Source organism: Amphiprion ocellaris, chromosome 6, assembly GCF_022539595.1.
Source record: "Amphiprion ocellaris isolate individual 3 ecotype Okinawa chromosome 6, ASM2253959v1, whole genome shotgun sequence".
Classification (NCBI taxonomy): domain Eukaryota; kingdom Metazoa; phylum Chordata; class Actinopteri; family Pomacentridae; genus Amphiprion; species Amphiprion ocellaris.
The window spans coordinates 29,081,715-29,096,318 of record NC_072771.1 but is presented as its reverse complement, the minus strand read 5'-3'; the positions used below and the strand labels follow the sequence as shown (position 1 = coordinate 29,096,318).

General features: G+C 40.1%; 1 protein-coding gene across 3 annotated transcripts in view; it reads right to left on the bottom strand.

Moving 5' to 3' along the window:
* dock8 (dedicator of cytokinesis 8) overlaps positions 1-14,604 on the bottom strand; it is a 54,273-nt gene that overhangs the window by 37,493 nt on the left and 2,176 nt on the right. For 2 of the 3 annotated variants that reach the window (XM_035943281.2, XM_035943282.2), the window contains exons 2-5: positions 7,497-7,596; positions 3,283-3,458; positions 2,680-2,751; positions 2,337-2,445 (exon numbers count right to left, since the gene is read on the bottom strand). In XM_035943281.2, coding sequence (XP_035799174.2) covers positions 2,337-2,445; positions 2,680-2,751; positions 3,283-3,458; positions 7,497-7,596 — 457 coding nt within the window. Of the gene's footprint in view, positions 1-2,336; positions 2,446-2,679; positions 2,752-3,282; positions 3,459-5,557; positions 5,802-7,496; positions 7,597-14,604 lie in introns of those variants that run through there. The other variant, XM_023299116.3, reaches the window with a different exon arrangement.

The following is a 14,604-nucleotide window of genomic DNA, read 5'->3' as shown; positions in this document are numbered from 1 at the left end:
TATGTTGGCCTGTGGCCTCTGTCAACCCCATTTTCTGCTGTTCTAGTTTAGAATATTTTACCAGGAACCTCCTCCACCAAAACCTAAACACTGATGTAAACACATCTTGGCTTTAAAATCTGATGACTTTGAGACTTCTAGGAATCAGAAAATCAGGTTTTACCATTTGAGTTGAAACAAGTAGTTGACTAATTGGTGAGCTGATTAAGAGAAAATAATCTGCATCTATTTTGTTAGTTGATCAGTTGCAAAAATGCACCAGTAGGAGATCAGTCTGGCACAAGCGCCATATGGAGTTACTCAGACTCAGCTTCAGGGCAGGGCATAACCTCACTGCTCTCATGCTGCATTATGATTTGAACAGTCCCTCATGCCACCCTCTCTCCTTGTCGCTTTCAGTCCCATCATCCATCCATCTCATATCCCAGCTCCCACACTACAGGCAAAACTGACTGAACTTCCACCCTGGTGAAGCTTCAACCAGATGAGGCTCCAAGAGACCATCACAACGATGATCCCAAGGCAATTAAAGCAGATTGGACCACAGAAGAGTCCTATTAAGTGCTGAAGGACAATAGTGCTGTTCTCTCCCTCTCTGTCACTCTCTGTCTGGCACATAGATCATGGGAAGCCCGCAGCGGTAATAAGGGTCTTTTGGTTTGGGTGATTAACCAGAACTGGCAAGGATGGGGCAACAGGAGGCGGGGTGGTGAGACTGGCTGGGGGTGAGAGAAGCTGCCTGAGACTGCCTGATTCTGGGAGCTGGGGATTTAGCCACTACAGGACAAAGAAGCGAGAGAGAGAGAGAGAGAGAGAGGGCAGTGAGAGAGGATAGGAATTTGGCTGGAAAAAATGTCAGTAAAGGACTGAGGCAGGGATCTGTACTGAAAGTAAGGGCAAAAATCATCATACAGATATTATTCATTCAAAAAATATAGAATACCATGTATGGAGCATCTTTATGACTATCTCGTTAAACACATAGAAGTGATAAGAGCTCAAGTGTGTACAATATTTTGGCTTAGTTCTGTACAAGCCAGGACGACTAAACTTGAAAGCGCTACTGCCACAGTGGAAAGAGTGATGGGAATAACAACACACTGTTGTGTTCACTATTAAAGCATGACTACCCCAGTCTCCCAGCCTTTCACATTTCCCACTCAGTGTTATCGTCTCTCTCAGGCCTTGATCAGTATGGACCACCACACTGCTCTCACTAAAATGCCTTCCCCACACAAAAGATACTAGGCGCAACACATTGGCAGTCAAGGACAAAGCTGGAGAGTAGCTTTTTTTGTAGTTTTGCTTAAGAAACACAGTTAAATATTTTGAGAAATGTACTTTTTTTGTTTTCTTGCCAATGTTAGGGATCAGTACACTTTTCATGTTCACGTGTGAAGCATTGACACAGAGCAAGGAGGTGACAAGCTTAGCTTAGCATAGCAGGACTGAAAGCAGGGGGAAAACGACTAGCCTGTCTTTCAAAAATCCACCTACCGACATCTGTAAATGTGACTTACTAATATGTTATGTATTGTTCCCTCTAATGGTTAGGTTTTAAAGGCATTCTTTGATTTTATTTGATAGGGAAAGAGGTGTGACACGCAAGAAGGGCTATTGTGTAATGTTTACAACACACAGCTACAAGTGGTAGATGTATGGGACACTTTCACATTTCTGTTTGTGTACAAATTAAACATGCAAAACATATAATATCTAGTAGGCATTTAACATTGGATGCTAATCAATTTTTCTGCTGAGTTTTTCAGTAAATATGCAAAGTTAGGATAATCCACTGACTGACTTCACCTAAGACTGAATCTAATAAACAATCAAACAATTCCTTTTAATTTATACTGTTCTAAACTGTATCACTGCAATATTTTCATTACTTGGTTCTCACTTCAAAGGGTCACAACCAAGACACCAAGCCACAACCCTGTTTTAACGACAACAACAAGCATATTATACAAAACCAGATCTCATAAAACAGTGTTGATGCACAATAGCAGACTGGCACAATGGCAATGACAAGAAAGGCCTAAAGAATCACACAGCACGAAACTGGCTGGAGAGGTAAATAAGTGGGGAATTGTTGCAGTGCAGCAGACTACACACAACACTGCACACGACTGACTCTGAAAGAGGCTTTATAAACATGGCTTCACTGAGTAACATTATTGCCCAAGACACAGGCTAAGTAAAACACGGTTGACGCAACCTTATTAATGTTCTCAGCGTCCTCTTAAGAAATAGAGGTTTGGAAAGGAAGGTTGCTAAGAGGTATTAAAACTGAATATTAGTACAGGGTTGCTGTGTGTGTGTTTGTGTCGTACTGGTTTCTCTTGGTTTTCTGGCTGCACATCAGACTCAAAGGTCTGTTTCCGAAGGAGTTTGTGGAGGCCTGCTCGCTCTGAATATGCACTCCAGCCATCGCCCTGGCACCTTCACACAAACACACAAAAATACACAAAAATACACAAGTCAAAGATCAAAATACACACATGCCCCAGAAAAGATATGCACGGTTACAACTAAAACACCTCTACACTTCTAATCAGGTGAGATAACAACACAAACAGAAGTCTTACGCAACACAGTCACAGTGTACGTGCGTAGTCTATGTGAGTTGGAAATAGAGTGAACACTACAATGTGTTAGAAGATTCTACGGGTTTACCTTCTCGAGACCACAAGCCATGGCTGAGTGTAACTCTTTACGCAGTCTCTTACATGTGGATCCAACTCCACTCTACAAGGTGAGAGATGAGGGCAAGGAGAATTACACATATGCAGACATGTATTTAGACATTCAGAGACAAGTGAAAACCTTAAATTCTTCTCCTGTCTTAATCTGTACTTCATGGTCACTGTGTGGGACAAAAGAATGCTCTGAATAAGCTAAGATAACACAGTGACAGAGCAGATTTGCACAGAATAAAGGCACTCAAGCTAAATTATTATGTCTAAAACTGCATGGCGTCTTCTACGTTCTATGAATCCCTACAACTTTTTAACCTTGCTGTTTGTATTTTTGTATATTTGCACTAAGTGAAAAACAGCATGTATTGCCTTGTCACATTTATATCCTTATCCCAATTAAGAGTTTTTAGATTTCTTTTGATCTGTTAAAATACTTTGCAACTCATAGTTTTTAGATCAAATATGGTTGTTGATCCTTTTGCGCTGTCCAGTTTTGCCCCATCAGTCAATTTCTTTTTTTGTTTTTAAACAGCATTTATGCCTTCTCCTGTTGTTTAATGGTTGCCAGCCTGTAACTCACCCATCCTCTGGGACAGAGTGTCGAATGGTCCTACACTCCTTCTCCACCTGTTCCACCTTCAGGTCATCATCAGGGAAGTCTCCAAATTCTTGCATCAGAGCCGAGTCTCCACTTCTTAACTGTGACATCAGGAACTCCTCCAGGTCCAATGGCTCCACCGCGTCATACGCCTGAGGCTGAAAAATCAAAGAGTGATGGAAGAACCATTGAGATTGGGGGAGAAAAAGAGGTAAGTATTAGAACACTTGGCACCAAACAGTACAATTAAATATCCAAATTCAGTACTAAAGCAGAGAAATAGCAGTAATCTTCAAGTGGAGCTATGACTTATTTGAAAGCCTGGATTTAGCCTCAGAATTGTCTGAGACTTGCGGTTAGAGCGACACAAACAAAAGAAAAGTAAATACTGATGAAAGAGCAAGGAAATATTAGAGTACTAATCTATGAAGAGCTTCTAATTTGTACAGTGAGTTTGTACAGTTCTTGGTCAAATACATGAAGCACAGAGAGGAACTTAGCAAAAAGGGAGGTGGATCCAAACATGTTGAATCATGACAATTTTCTAATAGCTCATACCTGTCTAGGAACAAAAGATACAAGCACAGATATAAATAGAAACTGGAACAAACTGGCCTTCAGCAGACGGTGGGGTGTTATTTTTCTGTGATCCTATATTTAGCCAGAAACTCTAACATCCCACACTCTGCTTTAGCAGATCAAAGGCAAAGCTGTAATCATTTTAATGTACAGCACAAATGGGATGAGATTTTCATATGTTTATCTCTAAAGCAGTACAAGTATCACCTATACACATTGTAACAAATCCATACTTGCGCTCAAAGGGGTGGAATAGATGGGCCTTTCATCTATGCCACCCCTTAGAAAGTGCTCCAAGAGGGGGAAAAAACACAACTGATGAGATAGCACACATCCCTTTTGTGGTGCCTGCCTGGTTGCAGTGGTAAAAGAGGAACCTGCATGGAGCAGGTGTCCCTATGAAAAGTGGCAGCAAACTGGGCAGATGTACAATGTGATTACAGTCTACAGCTGTGTCATACTGAAACTTGTCATAAATAATAATAAGGAAACTATCCTGACTATATTTTCAAACATAAACAGTGCAGAGAATTAAGAGAGGGAATCTGCTTTAGCACTAAAACATTTTGAATATTCTTTAGATGAATATTTCAGCTTTTAGTCATGCAAACTGTCCCACACAGGTGCACAAAAAGGTAGGCTGTTATAGAGTGAATGTGAGAGAAAGGACACACAAAAAGAAAAATACAAAGCCACATCAGTCACCGGCATACACATAAAACAGACAATATGTGCACACAGAGGAGCAGAAGAGGTGGAGATAACTGCAGCAACAACATGAGTCACTGCTGTACTCAACTTTTAGCAGCAGAGTAAATTCCATTTGCCCTCAGACATGTTTTTGCACATCGACCCACCCTAAGGGATATTTTTTCTCTGCAAAGCACTAAAGAGCAAACTTTACCACTACCATGGTTTAGTATTAACAGTTAGCAAGCAACATTAGGAGCAAATAATACTGTGCACAGGGAACCAGAAGAAACAACTATATCATCATTATTTTAACGAACCTCCACAGTGGCAGTCTTCACCATACGCTATGTGCATTTCTATGTCTCTGCCTCAAAGTTCAAACACTCATTGTAGCATGGCCTCTTTTTCTTGTTTAGTATGAAGGCTAACAAAAACAAATGAATGCAAATCTATGCATGCCTCTGATCAGCGCCTGCTGCTCTATGGAGTCATCAGAGGAGCAACCAAGACACTGCCTCTCCTTGGCGAATCAACAGCCTAGACTTTTTTATCATCATTCTTATTAGTGATTAGAAAGATAATAACTTTGCGCAACAATTTATGACAATGGAAACAATTTTTAAAAGCAGGTGGTGCTGGAAAATATGCATGTGATGAAACTCAGTGCAGACATTTGCATCCATAATAAAATAAAACAACCTTTTGAAAAGGCAAGACATAATGTCTCAATTACTGCTAGAGGTTGTTTCAAGTCAAATTTAGTAATTTAAAAAAAATATGAATCCACCAATACCACTGTTCTCTATGTAAAATGGTAAAAATGAGAAGCAAGCAAAACCGACATTAAAAGTGCTCATGACAAACCAAGTTCTAACAAAATACAACCGCATTTAACCTCAAACATGATATTTAAGCATACAAATAATCTCATTGTTAAATGTTTCATTCAATGATTCCTGTGTGCAAACAGATATTGTAGACTCACCCCGCTGAAAACTGACACACTGCAACATAAAAAGGAAGTGTACAAAATGGCGCACTCCGGATATAGGAACCTACAGTGTGCACCTACTGACGCGGACTGCTTTTGGTTGAAACTAAGCCACAACGCAGTGCATAGATCCTCTTTGAAACGCTCCTCATATTCCTAGAAGCTTAGAACTCCAGTAGAGCTGAGTAGAAACAATTAACATTATCAAAGTGGAAGAGGTGGTAAACTCAGATTAGGTTAAGCAGGATTGTTTGAGTGGACTAAATATTTTGAATGCGGTTTCAAGCTTTGCAGTTTACAGCTGAAAGGGGGAAACCACAAGACATTAAAGGAAGTGACATCAACAAGGCGTCCCTCCATCAACTGGTGTTTCAACAGACAGGAACAGAAACTGAAGAAACACACACACACACTCACACATACACACACACACACACACATGTGCATGTTGCTTCTGCACACACACAGTGGCGCTGCTCACATGTACAAAAACACACGCAGCTTTTCCTTATAATCTCAATTTATGCAGCAAAACCTACAACAACACTGAGCGAGAGAGAGAGAACACTGACAGTCAGCATGGCAATCCACAACGCAACTGCAACAACAAACATACCACCCGCCTCTCAACAAACATCCCTCCCTCATCCCTGTGCTAGACGCGACTGCTGAATAATGGGAAACTATCATCCCAGAGATTATGGTATTAAAACCCCTCTCCCGCATCCCAAATCCAGACATATTAAAGATTTGCCAGCATAAGCTGCAAGGTAAGCAGGCCCCATCCAGTGCCTGTCAGTAGCCAAGGCATTGACCCATTTCCCAAGCAGGTTAGAGATTAACAAGGTTGCATGCCACAAGCCGGGGTGGGATGGATGGTCCAAGTACTGCTCCTCAAACCCTGTCAGCTGACAAGCTCAAGGATCATCTCTGAGAAACTATCAAAGGGCTTCCGCTCAGTCGCTCATACACACAGATATGTCAGGAGACTTAAGACACCTAAGAGCTTTAGAAACTTTAAACGAGAGAAATGTAGGGCGGCAGAGAGAGAAGAAATGTGATGGAAAGACAGAAATAGAAAAAGAGCAGGAAGACTGAAAGGCAGAATATATAAAGCTGGCAGGCAGAGACAGAGGTTCAGAGGGTACCACAGAGAGACTAAGAGTGTAGTAGGAACAAATCCCTGTAAAGGATTACTGTGCATCATTCTGTCTGCTTGCTTGAGAGAGCAGGAATCACTCTAACTGTCTACTGGGCTTCAACTGAAGAAGAAAACAACCTGTCATAATGGTTTTCAATCCCCTGCAGAAACTAAGGGATACTAGTTTTTCCAAATCATGTTAAGCCTTAAACAGAAGCACATTAATCACTGGCTTTGTTAATGTTTCTTGTAAGGCAAACAAAAATTCTTCTTTAAAAACCTCAACAAAAACCAGAAATGTAGAGTGTCATCTTTGCAAAAGCAGTAATTTATGTTGTAGCAGAAGTGTTATGCTTTAAAGTATAAACTGCACTGAGTCAGACATTTTTAGTACTGATGACAGTAAAGAGGATGTGAAGATGATATGCTTATAACCATTTAGCGTTGTAAGCACAAAGCCTAAAGCTGTGTGAGTGCTGCATTAGAGGAAACCACTGTGCTGACCTTATGGTCACAATATGACTTTTTCCCCCTCAACTTGCATTACATCACTAGTTCAAGTGAAGTGACATTAGTAAGTTTTAGCCCGTTCATCTATTAAAACAGACTTAACATTTCCCATAGTTGGATAAGTAACAATAAACACGAAGAAAGAAAAATATCAAATACAAAATGTGTTCTGAAACCTGCAGCTAGTGGCATGTGATAGCTCAATCCATCAAAGGTACAAATTTAGATAATGTGATAATTTCCTGTTGAAAAGAAAATATTCTTTTTAAGAAGGAAACTCACCACAGTGAGGCACACTGAGGCCGAAGCATTGGAGTTGGTTCGGCTGTGATGAAAGCCATAGTTCCCACTAAAGTGCCGTCTGATCTCTGCAGAAGAGTGCCTGAAAGAAAACATTTAAAACACAGATTCATTGGGTTTTGTGTTCAGAAGGCACAGAATAATAGTTCCTAAGCCAGCATACGATATTTGTCTGCTAAATCGGCAGAAAAATATATCTAGAACCTTGTGTAAATCGATAACTTCTGCATAATTCCACCAACATGCATACAGTGTATCTTAATAATAGATGCAACACCAATTCAACCATTGTTCCAGCACACATTAGTTCAAACTGGTCAGCCACGGTGATTCTATTCAGAGCTTTGTTCACTTTCAACAGCAGCACATCTCTGCTGGTTGTGTAAAGGCTTTGTTATGCTGGCAACCGTACAGCCAGAGGAGTAAATATGGTGCCCTGATTTAAGGGTCAGAACAAGCAGGAAATCAACATGACATAGGAATGGAATAGTATTCAAATATGTTGGGTGGAGGGTGCTTGTGTGTGTGATTGTGTGTGCTTGCCTGTAGCTTTCTCCAAAAAAAGATGAGAGAACAGACATGAACAGAGACAGTGCCCTAGTTTGTTGAACACATTCCATCTCCCTGCAACTCCGAGCTGATGCAGTCTATTTCTTTGCAATTAATCTACCATATCATCGGAGCACTACCAAATTCTGCACAACTAATGCTTTGTTCTCTTCAGTTCAGTGAGAATTCGACAGTTTTGTGTGTATAATCATGCGTATGGTTGTATGTCTGTGCATGTGTTAAAACTGTCAATTTCCTATGTGTTGTTGCATGTCCAAGTGTCGGAAACAGTTCGCTGCACAAGGAAGAATTAGAGGCCAAAGACTTAAGCAAATGGGTCACATTCCTGACTGTGTCCCTTGTGGTCAATCTCATGGGTTCATTAAGTCCCCGTGGCCATTGTTACGACATCCCTGTCATTAATTATCGCCACAAACCGATAAACAACAGTGCAATGAAGGAATGCCTGTATGTCAAAGCCAGTGAAGCTGCAGAGTCATGAAGCATGTAAACTCTGTAACACAGCTTCATGCAAATATCTAAAATCACCATGGCAGTACACTGTTTAAAAGCCAAAAAGAGCTGACATGTTTTATTTCTGTGCACGCGCTCCTTGCAACTTGCACACTTTACTCAAATTGACCACAACCTACTTCAGTCATGCTGTTAATAATACTTTTTCCTCCCCCTATCAATCACATAGCATGCTGAGTCAATAAAACAGTTGAGTGCAGGGAAGGTCATGGCATGGGTGGAAGAAGAGTATACAAATTTATACAAAGAGTAAAGTCCACCACTGCAGCACCGTTTTCCTTAAACACATACTCTGCAGTCATTTAAAACAAATCAAGAAGAGGGTTAAGAAAGAGTGCTTCTGCAAAATATGAAAAAACTAAAGCTCAAAAACAGCACAAGGGTGTATATTAAAAAATAGATTGCAACAAATGTCATGAAAAAAGAATCACGAGGCATTTAACAGAATATGCATTCATCCTGATTCCCCACAAAGCTGGCAGTCACAGGTATGCCTGACCATATTATCAACTTATAGTCTTTTATCACCTGCAGCGATAATTGTTGCACAATTCTCGCTTGTATAAAAGTCACCCGTGAACTACGTAGTCTAAAATACCTTTTAAAACTTACATAATTCAGAATCCAGCTATAGTCTAACAACAGTGTCCACACATATCATACAAACACTAACACCTGATGGCTGCACAGTACAACTACAATCAAATACTGCTGTAGCACAGTATGCTTGTTTCTTTCACAATAGCACAGTGGACAGTAGTTGTGCACATCAACAAACTGAAGTCTTTTCACACACCCACTTCTTAGACTAATCTAAAGAGCGCATGCTGAGTTACTCCTCTCTTAATGCAATGTTTCAAATAACATAAACCAGTGGAGCTTAATGGGTCTGTTGGGTAAGAAACTAAAGCTCCAGAAAGCTTGAAGTCAACCCGAAGTATGATGTTCCTCACAACTCCAACCCCTCCAGGTATCTGTGGAGGAGTAATTGATAAAAACAGATTTATGGCTCCTGCGTCACGTCTCCTCTTTGGTCAAACTGGTTACACTTTGAAATGAGAATGGGCTACTGTTGAGATTTCCATGAATTCAGTGTCATAAACTGCTGTTTTAACAAGCCTTTACACAAGAAATAGGCCTAGGGTAGTGCAAAAAAAAAAATAAAAAAAAAATCCCAAAACATCTAAGCAAAAGTTTTTTTTTGCCCTGGAACAGATTGTCTGGTGGGTGTATTGAGTTTGTACCCTAGACAATTAAAACCCTGTAAAACTTTCTCATAACAAGACTCTAAAAAGACGTGCCCTACCCTGTGCACAGCCCTTAACCACTCTGTCACTAACTTGTGCTCTCCCTCTATATCTTCCACTACCACTTGAGAGACAAAGCTCATGCAACCCATAATATCACAAAACATATAATGTAGGTAAAGCATAGTTTGTACATGCGTTCATTCTCACACACATGTGCACGTCGGATTGCGAACTTGCATTAAGGTCTTGTCTATAAAAAGCTGGGCAAGTAAAACAGTAATCAGCTCTTGCCTGCAGAGCCAAGTAGGCATTATTTTACCACTAGTAGACAAACAGCTTGTCACAGCAAACAGCATCTGTCTCTCTCTTCAGCAGGCCTGTGTGCCTTGAAATCCTTTGTTACATAAAACCAAAGCCGCTCCTGTCAGGAAGAACTAAAACAGAGATGTGGATTTTGGTCATTTAGGCAAAATAATACCAAAAGCAGCTTGTGCTATAAGCCTAGCAGAAATTGTTGTCTTCATTGTTGCTTTTTATAGAAAACACAAAGACACAAGGACTGAGAAAGGGATGAATCTTGTCAAGGATCAACCCAAAGACAACACTTCAGAGGGACAAATATTTGCACCTTCAACAATATTTGCAGGGCTTTTAGCTGGTTGAATACAAAGTTCATGAGCAGTGGTGAATGAAAGTCAAGACCGTTAGAACAGAGAGAGTTCAAAGCACCGCCTTTTTTAACTAGGACTGACCCTGCTGTCGGAACGACTGTTACTAAAGTTGACCACTTTGGTCTTGAAAGCAGCTTCTGAGGTTTTTGGGCCTCACCAGGACACAGAACTTTAGCTCAGTGATCTCTGAGAAAAACCACAGCGGCATTCTTCAAGATGCACATGCTTCACCACTGGTCTTTCAATGTGATGACAACGTTCGCATCCTAAAGTAAACAAACTCAACATCAGCAAATCAGTTAATGGTGCAACTCAACAGAAAAATACATAAGGGACTCCCAAGCATCTTAAAAAACTATTCAAATGACTTTCAAGGCCTATGTCCAAAATTATTCCTTTATTCAGTCAATCACTACTCCCAATATAATAGACTTTCATCAGTAAACTGAACAGTGGGCAGTAAATTGAAGTTTCAGACAGTTATATTTCATCATCATTTAGCATCATCTCTACCAGCTATTCAGTTCTGAGCCATAGTTTTTTTTTTCTGGTTGAGAATGGGTCTTTGGGTGTGAATATGCAGACAGTTAGCATGATCGCTTTGCTGACAGTGAAGTGAGTGAGTCTATATTATGTTATTTGACAATTGATGTACTTCGCTGCTATTTCTGATCATTGGCCAAATAAAAACATCCATTATGCTTGAGTAAATTAAACTCCAGTTAACAAAACTGTTAAGAAAAAATACATATATATGTTTTTATTTTTGATTCTTATCATTTTGGCACTGGTGATTTTTTTTGCAGGTGTCAAAAATTTCACATCTATGAAAATGCAGTACATTGCATTTTAAGATTGTAAGCAGATATTACTGCACATACTTTATGAAGATGGCTGAAGGAATGCCAAAAGTCTGCCAGCTTGAAAATGATCCACGGTTTCACAATCAGGTCAGGCGTAGAATAATACATGCTGCTTGTATACACAGTTTTACAGTATCCAGGGTACCACAGTCCATGGGAAACATTTTCTAATTATGCAACCTTATTTTCAGCAATCTGACTGTTTGTGTAAATGCAAGCATACTGTCACTATAGAACATATTTTAAGCCCTTGAGATCAGGCTAAACCACAGAAAATCAATCGCAATATGTCAAAATGTTAATAAATGTTCCATATGTGGGACATAACAATTGGATTTCTATTAAGAAAGCATTCCCCTAACTGAACACTAAGCCTGATAATGATAATTACCAGTTTTCAAGAGATATAATTAGAATAGGTAATCACCACTGATGAGGATGGCTCTATTAAAACAGCTGCTCCCTGGGAGTCGACATCAAGCCAGAATTACTGATGACAGCCAACATCAGCTATAAATCAAACCCGATGACAGATTAGGTGCAATGTTAGGACACATCAAGACTCAGCACATGTTTTGGCACTATTATCCTATTGTTTGTTAGTACTGCTGCTGAAAATGCATCATGAATCATAGCATGCACATCAAATTCTGCAATTAGAGCAATAATATGCCATGTCACTGCACTATTTAGTAGACTAATTAATCATTAATCGGCTGAGATATTTTGGGATTCTTACCTGGCTAATTTATACGTTATCGAGACAACAAGCTGATAAAAAAATAATGACCAGATGATTATTGCTACTAGGTGTAACACACTGCAATGTATGATTCTAATGAGAGATCGATAGTCATTATATAACCAAAATCTCTGATCTCATGTTCACCATCACACATTAGATCATCTTTCATAAGAAAAAGGAACTATATTTTATTCAAAGACACAGAAAATGGACAGCAATAGAAACTGTTTAATCATTCATCAAAATGAAATAACTTTTCCTAAAGCAAATTTAAAAATGTATTTATGAGACGTCTAATATGCCCTTTAACTGTCAGCGACGTTGGACTTCAAGCTACGGAAAGACATTTAAATTGAATACTAGATACTTTCAGCTGTGACATGAACCTGAGGCATTACAATGAAATTAGATCAAGCTACAGGGGGAGATTTCCTAAATTATCTACCTGTAAAAAGCTGTGTAATTTCTGAAAAGTCTCTGGACTCTCTCCCAAGCTACAGTATGAAATCTCAGTGTGGGTTCTGGAATACAAACCTTTAATCGTTCCCTCCCTATAGGAAGAGGTTGGCCTCATTTTATTATGTCATACATGGCAGGCCTGCGCTTGCTGTGTGTGCATATGGTGTGTTCCCTGTCAGCACTTCTGTAATCATTGCCCAAGCATTCCTCAAACTGAGTCTGGCTCTAGAACTGCAGTATCACTGCTTCTCACAGCTACATTTCTAATTAATAAGCTCCCCACATAGCCAAACTTATACTCCTACTCATGACATGACCCCTACCAGGCATACATGTTCAGCCAAGCAGTATATTATTATCCCTATTACCATCATTATTATAAAGTCAATTCACTAGATGTGGATGGCTCCTTCAACCTCAAAAACCCCTCTTCCTCCAAATACAAGTCTTTTCCTACTTGATCTGAGGAAACACAGGAAAACAGAAAGCACATGACAAGAAAAGGAAAGCAGACCGAAGGGATGGCCCCTCTGTGTGTCTCATACTATCATATGTCTCCAGACTTAATGGGTCTTACTGCTATCAGCACCATCACGACTCAGCTTCCTGTCAAAGGGAGGCACACACAAACACAGCAGCTATTTGGCAGGACTCGGGTCACAGGCGGCCCCCAAGCAACGAAAAGTGACTAAAAATCCTTTTAAACACAACTTCTAGCTGAGTCTAAATGCTTCATCCACAGGGGTGAGTCATTTATTTGAAGTTTTGAGGAAGCTATGTGTCTGCTTGACACCCTGCCCACCTCATAACTCAATGGCCCACCAACAGACAGGCGGGTTAACAGATGTCATTAGCGAAAACCCGGAGGAAATCAGATGAAACTCAATCCCCATCCCCTCCCCGCTTAAGACTATTGAACGACAGAGGCCCCATGTCCACAGCTGTCCTCACACCTGTTACCATATGCTCTTAAGTCACATCATGTTAGACTGAATATTAAGTGTTCAGTTACCTCCAGTGCACTCACCACTACTGAACACTGCTAATGAAGAAATCCGCATTTCCTGATTTAAAACTGCCACTAACAAAAAGCGAAGTGAAACTAATGCGTGTCCAGTTGGCAGGATTTCCTTCACACTTCACACTGACAGAGATATCAAGGGAGGAGAACATATACAATATTTAGGGGGTGACTAAACAAAACTGGCTTCACCCTGATGGAAGTAATGCGCAGTGCAAACTTCTCTACAGATATGGATTGTTTTAGTTTGTGTGGAAAGCATCAGGTTTTCCAGCTTCCCATATACTGCCTACTTGTGTTTCAACTTGTGACCACTGTTCCTCTTTGTCCATGCAGCTTGCTTGTGTTTGCCATTTGTTGTCACAATTCTCCAGCTACTTCCCCTTCATATCTTACATTAAAATGCATTTTTTCACCAGTGCGCCCACAATTTTAAGTCACAAGTTGTCTCTGTGAAATTTCCCTGGTCTTCAAAAAGTGGAATGTAACGTAGCTGGATTGAGGTCAGATGACTGGCCCAACTTCCCAAAGATATACTCTTTCAAAAGCTGCTGTTGTCCTGAATAATCAAATGTTTTTCAATGAGTTTTGATGAATCTGGATGAATGTGAGCACACAGAGTGCCCCTGTATTTCACTGTAGTCATTTTCTTTGTTTCTGTCAGCAGTAAATTCATCCATAAATGCCAGTGTGCCGCTTCCACTGGCAGCTGTATGTGTCCAAGTCATAAAAGAGCCACGAGCATGTTTGACAGATGAGGTGACATGCTTCGACTCATGAGCTATTCATTTTTCTCTCCACGCTTTTGAATTTTCATTATTTTAAAAGAGGGTGACAATTGTTTCATCACTTCATTGTTCCATAAGTCTACCAGCTTCTTTTGGGATTGTTTAAGAACTTTGCCTTTTTGTTTTTGGGAGCTTGAATGTTGTGCCAAGTTTTCTGACGTTCTGGTTATGAAGCTATCTCTTGATCAACAAGGAAACATGTTTGCCTGC